Here is an 11,256-nt window from a genome sequence, read left to right as displayed (position 1 = left end):
AGACGAACTGATTTTTCAACGATAACTTATCAACCTTTAAAGACAGACCTACTGTGAACTCTGAGGTTGTTCATCGATGCCTTTGTTGAAGTCATAAGTCAGCATTGTTTAAAAATTGTTTAATAGTGGAATTAATGGTGAAAAACAACACTACCCATGATCTAGTAGAGAGAGATCCACCAATCAGAGATCCACGGCCAACAAAGTCCACCAAACAAGTGCAGCAGCGACCGCCCACTTCCATGATGCACTGTGAATAATGCAATCAAGATGGTATTCACCCTTAACCGTGTGCGACCCCACGCAAACATGTGGCTATTCGCAACGCATAATTTAAAGTGACTGATCTCAGTTCAGTGGACTCTGTGCTGTCAGTAAAGGGTTAAACCTTCGACGTACAGAGTCATGTGACAAAACAACATGGCGCCGATTACAGTGGAGTTTGTCTTTAGAAATGCCAACAAAACTACATCTGGTAAGAAACCTAATTACGTCTTTACATTGAAACCTGTTTGAGTCAAAAGATTAGAGTCTCTAAGTTTCATTTGGTATGCCATTTTTAAAATTGTATTGATTTATCGTGAAACGCTACGCTGCTAAACACAATGTACACTGATGTGTACTGTAGCACATTTTTTCCTTAGAAATCTTATGTTTACTGTGCATTATCACACTGAGAATTAATGGGTTCATCCAAAAGCCAACAAATGTTGCTTTCAGAGGCTTTATATGAAGTTAGTTAGGATGAAAATAAGGTGCATTTCAGACTGTTCTGAGACCAGTGCAGACAGACAAAACACTGGAGGTTAAGTCATTCACTAAATAGGGAGCAAGGGAGCATCCTATAGCTCTCTATGCAGCTAAATGCATTCACTCCTAAAATCTGACCAAAAGTTCAGTTTCAGGCTGCAGATGATATTTGGACCACTCAGCATGATTGGCAGATAGGTAACCAGTACATAGATTCAGAATTTATAATGTATAATTTTATTTTAACATGGTTGGCAGTCACAACTTAGTCACGCTGTCCACATATGTTGCCTTCAGTTTTAGTAGAACTGTTTGCTCTTGGAGTTTTTTTTTTTTTTTTTTGGCATATTTATTTGGTGCTATTAGTTACAAATCAAAAAGAAAAATGGAAAATGCACACAGCAGTCACAATCAGGTCTCAGGAGGTTAAACTACTTGTATATATCAGAATATTTTGCAGTAAACCTGAAATATATAGTTTCTATTCATATAACCACCTAAAATCAGTAATTTTATATATTTCCATCATTTTTATTTTATATTACATGTGCAATGCTTCATGGGATTGTAGTTCATTCCCTCATGAAAGACAGTAAGTACACAATCTTGTACCTTTATCATTTTGTCCAATTTTCAAATACTTTTTTGCTTCAAATCAAAGGTTGTAATTTTGTGATTCACCTCAGAGCTGGTTGGTTTGGTTTATGGCTTAGAACTCTTTAATGATGGATTTTATGAAAAGCCTATGGAAACAATTTATGGGAAAAATACTTCCAGAACCCAGACGGCTGAAAAGATGGGCGGGCGCTGTTACTCTCTATGGTGTGTGTAACAGCTCACAAACAGAAGGGAAGGAGAACACAAGGAAGCAGGTTTTTCCAGGCTCAGGTAGGACTTTTAATCGGCCACTTCAATGTTTTACAACTTCACAAACTCGTCAGCTTCACAGGCACGTAGACTTAAACTCATTAGCTTCACAGACATAACAGATTAAACGTAGCAGCTTCAGGAGCACCGTGGCCTTCCTTGTGCCAGACTCTCTCAGTCTCTGCTGGTGGTGTGGCTGCTTATATGCCGCTCTCCCCATGCTCACTGGAATTACAGACAGGTGTTACACATAATCTATCTCAGGTGCAAGCGCCCTTACCGCTTTCTCTCTCTCCGGATGGACGCTCGACCATGCCCCCGCTGCCACAGTGCGTTTACAATGTGTCTGAATTAATCTCAGTAACCGCCTTGTTATTGAACACTTTCACTTATTGATTAAATTATTCATGGCTGACTTTAAATAATGAATTTCTTCAATGGCATCTGTAACTGAAAACTATTGTGTTTGATTGATACTGCATCCGTGCCCCTAGGTGTCAGTGTAAGTCCAAGACAACAAAAACAAAAAATTACTAAGTGCACCTTTATAAATTAAGAAGTATTAGATGTCTTTTGTTTTAGACACTCATAAGTGAAATAAAGTGAGGGGCTGAACTCTTTCTGTAAGATGAAACCACTATAGGTCATATGGATAAAATAATACAAATTAAAAAAGTATAGCAGAGAATTTTTTTTAAACCTTTATTTTGTATTTTAACAAAACACTGCTATCACAATCATACAATCAATTCTTTTTTTTGCTCTGTACGTAAAATATCACAGGCAAATATATTTTCACTTATAAAATACTCTGTATTAAATAAACTTAAATATCCATGTCTGGCATTCCCAGACATAACATTCAAACACATCTTACATTCAAACGTAACATAAGCTCTGATTCAGTAACCAATACGAAAAGAATCCAGGGGCCATGTTACAGAATTCAATTAAGATTTAAGTTCAGTTAGTCCTAACTGAAGGAAGGAGTCAAGAAAATCAGAATGGCACTTGGCCATTTGAAACATCTCAAAACAGGTGAGGGCTCTATAAACTTCATATATTACTTATTTCTGCTGGAGTTGAATGCCGGTTAATCACAATGTTATTGTTACTTGTTATTACAGAGTTCTCTCAGGGTATGATTTTACAAACAGCAAATGGACTCAGAAAACAGAATCAGGAGACACAAGCCAAAGGCAAACTGGACTCAACCCAGGTAGGTCCTCATAAATATTTCTGGGAACAGATATATGCTGGTCATCCATTTACCTTTTACCATTTTGTGCCTAAAATGGCCATCTCACACATACTGTGAATAATCAAATGTTGGCCCTAAAAGCTACTTTCTGTCTGATTAAGTAGCCACAGCGGTTCATTCATGAGTATCTCAGTGTTGTAAATATACTGCTTGAAGTATTATCATATAGATGTCTTTCTTACCCTATAAATGCTTTTTACCCTGCTTGTTTTTGGCATCAATTGAACAGCCTTAAGCAGATACTTCAAACTCACTTATATTGTGCCCAGGGTGAACAATGTTAAGTATATGTTAACTTAAGTATATTTGTGCATTTTTGTATTTTGGCTCTGTATCAAAATTGAGTATATGTTTTGGTTCCTCCCACAAACTGGGTCATCCACTACAGCTAACGCTCCCAATACTGCAGTTAAAATTTCAACAGTGACATTCAGTCTGAAAGAGACCTTCCTTACCTTACCAGAGGAGTTGGAGTTGTACATGGTTTTCCTGAACCAAGAGGTCAGAATCCAACCGTAATTTGCTGTTAATCTACATACAGTAAATGCAAACCAAACTAATGAAAGATGTACTCTGGTGTTGCGATTTAGAATTTACTTGCTGTGTGTCTTTTGATGGTGTAGGTGATACAGGCATTTACACGCATTGCTGCATTTGTGGATGGGTGCTCGTGCGGCAAGTTTCAATTAATGGAAGGAAATGTGCATGGACAATTTGCAGAACTGGTGAGAATAAACCTTTTAAACCTTTTAATTTAATAATTTAGTGAGAATTTCACTTTGTCTTTTTTGCTTTTTTTCTCTAATGAATCATTAACCTACCTTCAAAGTTAGCAATTTTATCATTCTTGCCTTCTCCCCTCTAGATTCCCGACAAGAAGATTGTCATGAAATGGAGGTTTTCAAGCTGGCCAGCTGGTATGTTTTACTTTTTACTTTATTTTATGTATATTAGTCTCTTTTATTTAAGCTTTTTTTTTAATGAATGCACATATAGCTTTTAATATTAATAAATGTATACATATTGTTTTCTATAATTAGTTATATAATTATTAAAGAAATATTTCATCACGCAATTTAAATGCTTTCATTATTTACTCGCCCTCATGTCATCCCTTACCCATTTTAACTTTTATTTTCTTCTGTGGAATACAAAACAAGATATTTTAAAGAACTTTCACAGAGGTCTTTTTCATACAAAAGGAGTTTATAGTGATCACGGCTGTTAAGCTACAAAAAAATCACCATATACTGTAAGTAGTCTGTATGACATGTGAATTATATTCCAAGTCTTCTAAAGCCATGTGATAGCTTTGTGTGAGGAATAAACTGAAATGTACTAGTCTCATAGAATAATTGTTACTATAACAAAATGTTTACAAACTGAGTTTCACGTGCCATGTTCTTTGTTTCACTTCTGTTTTCTGGGGAAATTATTACGAATTTAGATCTGTTCTTCACACAAAGCTATAGTCAGACTTTAGAATACCTGGATTTGTACATTTCTTATAACTGAATGATTTAAATTCTCTTCCAGGTTACGCATCAACTGTCACTTTAAACTTTGTGGATCGAGGCAATGAGACAGAGCTGATTATGGAGGCCAAAGGAGTTCCCAGCAGTGAGGAGAAAAGAATGAAAGAGGGATGGCAGAGATACTACTTTGAGGCCATTAAACAAACATTTGGTTATGGAGCGCGACTCTGCTGAGCCAAAGTATGCTTATGTTGTGCCTCTTGACAGTAATAAAAAGAGATACATAATTACATCTGTGAACATGAAACACTTTGCCCTGCACTAGTTAGTTGTTTAATGCTCTTAAACACCTGTGCCTTCTGAAAGAAAAAGTAAAAAGTTCCTGAGCCTTATTCCAAAATCCTATCTGTTTAGTAACCATGACGACTTCCTCATGAGATCAGTCAAAGGTGTGCTTGTTTGGTCTTTACACAGTTTTTACGAAGGAACAAACAGAAGTTTTATTTCCATGCAACGTGCAAAGAGTCTTTTATTGCGGGAGAGCAGTGTTCACTTACATCCAAGTTGCCCATGTCATTTTCATCAGACAGATTTGGTATTTCCACAGTCCCTTTATATTTTATTCCAATTTTATTTGTTCCTACAGAAAAACTCACCATTACATTCAACCGTATAAGTAAAAACATGTTTGACCCACCAGTCCGTGAGGCTTTTACATTCCACTCACAGAAGAAGATGAGTTTTCCCTTGCGGTTGTTTATAGAGGCCTCTCTGTCTATATTGCTGATGTCTGTGACCTCGCATGAGCCTTCTTCACCTTCTACACGAATCCCAAGAAGGAGGCTATTAATTGCATCTTGAGACCAGCTTGTCACATCTCTCTCTGTCCTGTAATAAAATTGTAAGAAGAAAATTAAATATCCAAGCAATGAGATTACTTCGTAGAATTGTGTGTGCAATTCATGGTTTAGCTGACAACACCATTCACAACATCTGCAGTTTCTTCTAATTCTATGGAGATGTGGCATCCCAGGTACCTTTACAATGGATATGCCAATACAAATATAAATATACTTATTCACCCATTAAGTGTGATAGTAAATTATAAAGCCTTGCTTCTCATTCAGAGTACCCAGAGATAGTCTAATTCTGTCTCACATTCATGTTCTTCCAAAAATGGACTTTGTCATCCCCTCACATTCAACTACAGGGCATTCCAGAGGCTTCATAAAAACCCTGGAGAATTAACCTAAGGGCTGTGAGAATCTATTGGAAATAAGATATGCCATTCAGTCTAAAACGCCTCTGAAATTACATGTTAAGAGACACTTCATTTAGTCCAAATTTAGTAAACAGCAAATTTAGAGAACATGTCCTTCTAAAATGAAGTACACATTAACACAAAAGCGTACATGCATTGTTGCCAGTTAGAGAACAAGTGGGCTTCGTGTTACCTACCTGTGCCAGTTATTGACATTCATCGCATTTGCCCTTTCTTCCACAATCCCTCTCCCCACTTGGCCATGACAAAACTTAGACGAGAAGTTGAATCGAGATTGTACACTGTAGCTTCAAATAAACTGTGGATGTAGTTATTAGTAGTTCGTGAATTACTGGATAAACGTATACAGCAGGAGCTCCGCTGAAGACTATTATCTATTCATGAGAATATGCAGGAACAGAAAACCTGCGAAATATAGGAACACTGAGAGAGTCCCAAACAAAACAGCATGACAAATAATGAAACAATCAGACGGAACAAAATGTAAAATCGTGTTTTTAATTGGGAGTGTAAGGAGTAGATGTGAGGTTGTCTGCTTAACCAGCTGTTCCTCAAGCAGACTTTTATTATAGCTCCCACAGAAAGTGCCAGAACAGGAACTGTGTCTCTAGAAATGAGAAGAGCTGTGGACAGAGACTCTTCAAGAGTTTTTATACCGCCAGTAGTAGCCCAACTCAGAATTACTGTTCTATTCTAAATGTAAATACATTAAATAGATGTTTTAATTTTTGACGGCAATGGAAAAAGTGGCCTGCATGGGTTTGACTAGTCTCTTCAATATGTTGTTACTGTTGTTTAAATCGGGTTTGATTGTTCAGCTGACAAAACATTGAAAAAAAATCTTCAATCTTCATTTTTCCCCCCAATATTAATAAAAAAACAAAAACTCCAGTGAAAATTGGATGTGATCCAGGAGCTTTATACAGTGAATGCATCACAGCCTCGATTTCATTCCCGTCAAATCAAACATGGATACTCCAAATTTAATTTACAAAATAACACCTCATTGTTCAAATTAATTGTAAAAAAAAAACATTAAGCCTAATGAAAGTGGATGATTTTAAGATTACTTTAAATATATGTATAAAATATAAATATGTGTATATAGTATAGGCTACTCCATGATACAAAAAATTTGAAAAGGAAGATAAGAGCACTGTGGTCCTTTGATCGTTCATTTGATGGTGTGTAACACGTCCAGCAGGTGGAGCTGAGGTAAAGAGTGCTAAATATCTGATCTTCTGGACATCTATTAGATTATCCTGATAGAAAATGCAGTAATTGTAGAACCATTAACTCACTCCTACGGCCATTAAATTAGGTTTTCATGCTTTCCATTTGTTTACTTACAAATGCCTGATCGTCCTTTGGAGGAATGGTATTTCAACATGGACTTAGCCTATGCAGTCATATCTATAGAATACACATTTATCAAATCAGCTTTAATGTAAAACTTTACAATAAGGTTGTATTCATTAATATTAGATAACTACATTAGTTAACATGAACTAACAATTAACGATACTTTTACAGCATTTATTAATCTTTGTTAATGTTGATTTCTTTGTATACTAATATACATTTTTCAAATTAAAAGTTATATATGTTAACATTAGTTAATGCATTTTGAACTAACATGAACCAACAATGAAGAATTGTATTTCCATAAATTAACATTAACCTACAGCACTGTGCAAAGGTTTTAGGCACTTGGGAAAAATGTTGCATAGTGAGGATGTCTTCAAAAATAATACCATAAAGAGTTTTCATTTATCACTTAATGTCATACAAAGTCCAGTAAACATAAAAAAGTTAAATCAACATTTGGTGTGACCAACTTTGCCTTCAAAACAGCACCAATTCTCCTAGGGATACCTGGTTACAGTTGTTCTTGGTTGTTGGCAGATAGGATGTTTCAAGCTTCTTGGAGAATTTGCCACAGTTCTTCTATCTATTTAGGTTGTCTCAATTGCTTTTGTCTCTTCTTGTAATCCCAGACTGACTTAATATTCAGTGGGGGGCTCTGTGGGGACCATACCATCTGTTGCAGGGCTCCCTGTTCTTCTATTCTATTTGCAAAAGTAATGTTTGGGAGTCTAAAATGTATGTTTAAACACTACTAAAGCTGAAAATATATGTAACCATCTTGAGACAAATGTTTTGTGAAGCATCTTTATGTACCTAAGACTTTTGCACAGTACTGTAGATTAATAAATAGTGTAAATAGTCATTCTTCATTGTTAGTTCACGATACCTAATGCATTTACTAATGTTAACAAATAAAACCTTATTGTAAAGTATTACCACTTAATCTATCAGTTAAGGAAAGCTACTAGTTTATGGTCAGTACTTTAAAGACAATAAGATTACTGTAACCCTCAAATGACTGTGTGAGGTGTAGAAAGTGTGAATGTAGAAAAGTGGCAAACTTTTTGTATATGTAGCATTAAAAATCTAAATGCCATTTGTTGTTGAATCTATACCAGCTAAACAGGTTTAATGTGAATAAGTGACAGGTGAGCACCTCATGCACTCGAGCAGTCCAGCTGAATGGGAAGAGAGTGTGTAGTTCTGCTTCGTAAATACCTGGGATTGTGTTGGTATGGGTAATAAGTTAAAACTGTGTCTTGACATATTGTTTAAATATCAATTATTTTGTTTTCAAGTACTAAAACTAATATAGTGATTCAAACAATTTCACACCTGACAAAATCTCAAATCAAATCAGACAAAAATTATTCGTATTTTAATTAATATTACTTTCTTTTGTGGAGCTAAAAGTGTAAAAGAATCAATCCTGGATCAACACCTTCCAATCCAGTAAGAAAATGACCATATGTACATGCTTCACTATGTACTTCTAGGCCAGAGATAGCATATCCCAGTACAAGTGCAGCAGGGTTCGTCTCTGTACCTATCCAAACCAGATAGAGGGCAGTGTTGTGTTTATGAGGGAGAAACTGGCTGGCATTTAAAATGCTTCGCAACTTTTTATTAGCCTGCTGAAAATCTGTTTGAGAGCGAGAAATTAATATATAGAATAGAAGATGGCTGAAACTCTCTATAGAATTGACAGCAGCAGATTTATTCTTGCCCACTGTTGCATTATTAATGCATATAAGTTTGTTGTAAGCAATTCAATCTGGGCTGCAGATTGCATCACTATCTTAGTGTATGTTTGATTGTTTAGCAACCAGATCCATGGAGTGCAAACATCATTCTGGAATGTATTCAATTTACCAGATAAATCATGATATAAAGTACTTGTTTGTTGCTTATCATAAGAGGTTATAATGGTAGTCTTTTGTATTTAACATCCTATTTATTTATTTATTTATTTATAAGGTTTTTCTGAATCTCATATTATAGGCAGAACAGGAACATACTGTGAAAAGTATTAAAAATCACATCCACTATCACACTGGCTCTTTATACAGTATTGAAAAATGGTATGATATAAGACGAAAGAAAAAAAACCAACACCGCTTTACGTGCATTAATGGATTTTGCCTATAGGGGGCAGTGTATATACATCTCTGTATTTTTTAATAACCTTGTTTACATGTTCTCTGTATGTTTTACAGTTATTGCTGCGAAAGAAGTGTCTCTTGGCTTTTGTAGTGTAGGATCACGAGTGAATACACACATTTCCATTTCCATTATTTTATTTTACATACTGACCTACTACAATGTTTTGCATAGAATAAGACTGCAAAAGAAAATGCTTTATTATTTACAGACAGACCTCACAAAAACTGTGGTCATAATAAATTAAGCAACAGATTAAGGACAGTGTCAGAAGGAAGAAGAAAATGTAAGGTGTAAAGTCATCTGTTATCAATAGAAAAGCATCTAGCCACGTATTCATTCAAAGTTACATGGGCTAAACTAAATTGAGTTATTTGCAATTAGGTAAGACAGTGCTTTATGCTCATGTTTTCATATTGCACTTGGGACAAAATGACATTTTGAGTTTTTTAAAAAAAAAAAAGTAATGGCCAAATCAACAAGATGAGGTGATATTTAAAGTGTGCTAATTTGTGCCTAACAACCAAGTTATGTTAATACAAACTCTTGCTTTTGCATTCTCTGTGCAACTGGTTCATCAAACGTACCATATGTTATTTGAGAGAGCTGTTCACAAAATGCAAACTACTTTTCACTGCAGCTCTGTGCATTTCTGCAATACATGCTCATAGACTAAACCATAATTAAAAGGATAGTTAAAATTCTGTCATCATTTACTCACCCTCATGCCATCCCAGATGTGTGTGACTTTCTTTCTTCCGCAGAACACAAATAAAGATTTTTTGAAGAATATTTCAGCTCTGTAGGTCCATGCAAAACAAGTGAATGTGGGCCAGAACTTTGAAGGTCCAAAAAGCACATAAAGGCAGCATAAAAGTAATCCACAGGACTCCAGTTGTTAAATCCATATCTTCAGAACCAATATAAGTGTGGGTGAAAAACAGATCAATATTTAAGTCCTATTTTACTATAAAATCTCCTCCCTGCCCAGTACGTGGTGATATGCACAAATAATGTGAATCGCCAAAAACAAAAGAATGTAAAAGTGGAGATTTATAGTGAAAAGGACTGAAATGTTGATGTTTCTCACCAACACCAATCTTATCGTTTCTGAATCATTTGGATTATTTTTATGCTGCCTTTATGTGCATTTTGGATCTTCAAAGTTCTAGTCACCATTCACTTCCATTATATGGACCTACAGAGCGGAGATATTTTTCTTAAAATCTTCATTTGTGGTCAGCAGAAGAAAGTACACATCTTAGATGGCATGAGGGTGAGTAAATGATGAGAGAATTTTCATTTTGCGGTTAACTATTACTTTAACAAGAACCTTAATTAGTTTGAAACAAAAGGGGCTGATTATTGTGAAACAACTCTTCTGATAATCATAGTGTCCTTTGAGAGTTTGAATTTGAAGCAGCACAAGATTAAAAATTAAACCATTCATTACATTTAAATGACCATATAAATAAGGCCAACAACTGAAAGTTCTCTTAAATGAAGTTAACCACATAAGCATATATATATATATATATATATACAGGTGCATCTCAATAAATTAGAATGTTGTGGAAAAGTTCATTTATTTCAGTAATTCAACTCAAATTGTGAAACTCGTGTATTAAATAAATACAATGCACACAGACTGAAGTAGTTTAAGTCTTTGGTTCTTTTAATTGTGATGATTTTGGCTCACATTTAACAAAAACCCACCAATTCACTATCTCAACAAATTAGAATATGATGACATGCCAATCAGCTAATCAACTCAAAACACCTGCAAAGGTTTCCTGAGCCTTCAAAATGGTCTCTCAGTTTGGTTCACTAGGCTACACAATCATGGGGAAGACTGCTGATCTGACAGTTGTCCAGAAGACAATCATTGACACCCTTCACAAGGAGAGTAAGCCACAAACATTCATTGCCAAAGAAGCTGGCTGTTCACAGAGTGCTGTATCCAAGCATGTTAACAGAAAGTTGAGTGGAAGGAAAAAGTTTGGAAGAAAAAGATGCACAACCAACCGAGAGAACCGCAGCCTTATGAGGATTGTCAAGCAAAATTGATTCAAGAATTTGGGTTCAAGGCATCA

General features: G+C 35.4%; 1 protein-coding gene across 3 annotated transcripts; it reads left to right on the top strand.

The window, feature by feature from the left end:
* The first annotated feature begins 1,383 nt into the window (after positions 1–1,383).
* LOC127410055 (activator of 90 kDa heat shock protein ATPase homolog 1-like) lies at positions 1,384–5,273 on the top strand. 3 transcript variants are annotated; one of them, XM_051645074.1, is made up of 6 exons: positions 1,384–1,638; positions 2,745–2,836; positions 3,267–3,379; positions 3,502–3,603; positions 3,744–3,795; positions 4,415–5,273. In XM_051645074.1, the coding sequence occupies exons 3-6, from the start codon at positions 3,359–3,361 to the stop codon at positions 4,585–4,587; spliced, it is 348 nt and encodes a 115-aa protein (XP_051501034.1). In that variant the 5' UTR covers positions 1,384–1,638; positions 2,745–2,836; positions 3,267–3,358; the 3' UTR covers positions 4,588–5,273. The 3 variants fall into 3 exon arrangements, with proteins under 3 accessions (XP_051501034.1, XP_051501033.1, XP_051501032.1); XM_051645073.1 differs by having other exon boundaries at positions 2,745–3,379; XM_051645072.1 differs by lacking the exon at positions 1,384–1,638 and having other exon boundaries at positions 2,533–2,836.
* Positions 5,274–11,256: the final 5,983 nt, after the last annotated feature.

The sequence above is a fragment of the Myxocyprinus asiaticus genome, chromosome 19, assembly GCF_019703515.2.
Source record: "Myxocyprinus asiaticus isolate MX2 ecotype Aquarium Trade chromosome 19, UBuf_Myxa_2, whole genome shotgun sequence".
NCBI lineage: Eukaryota > Metazoa > Chordata > Actinopteri > Cypriniformes > Catostomidae > Myxocyprinus > Myxocyprinus asiaticus.
Note: the sequence above shows the minus strand (reverse complement) of the source record. Positions and strands in the feature narration are given on the sequence as shown.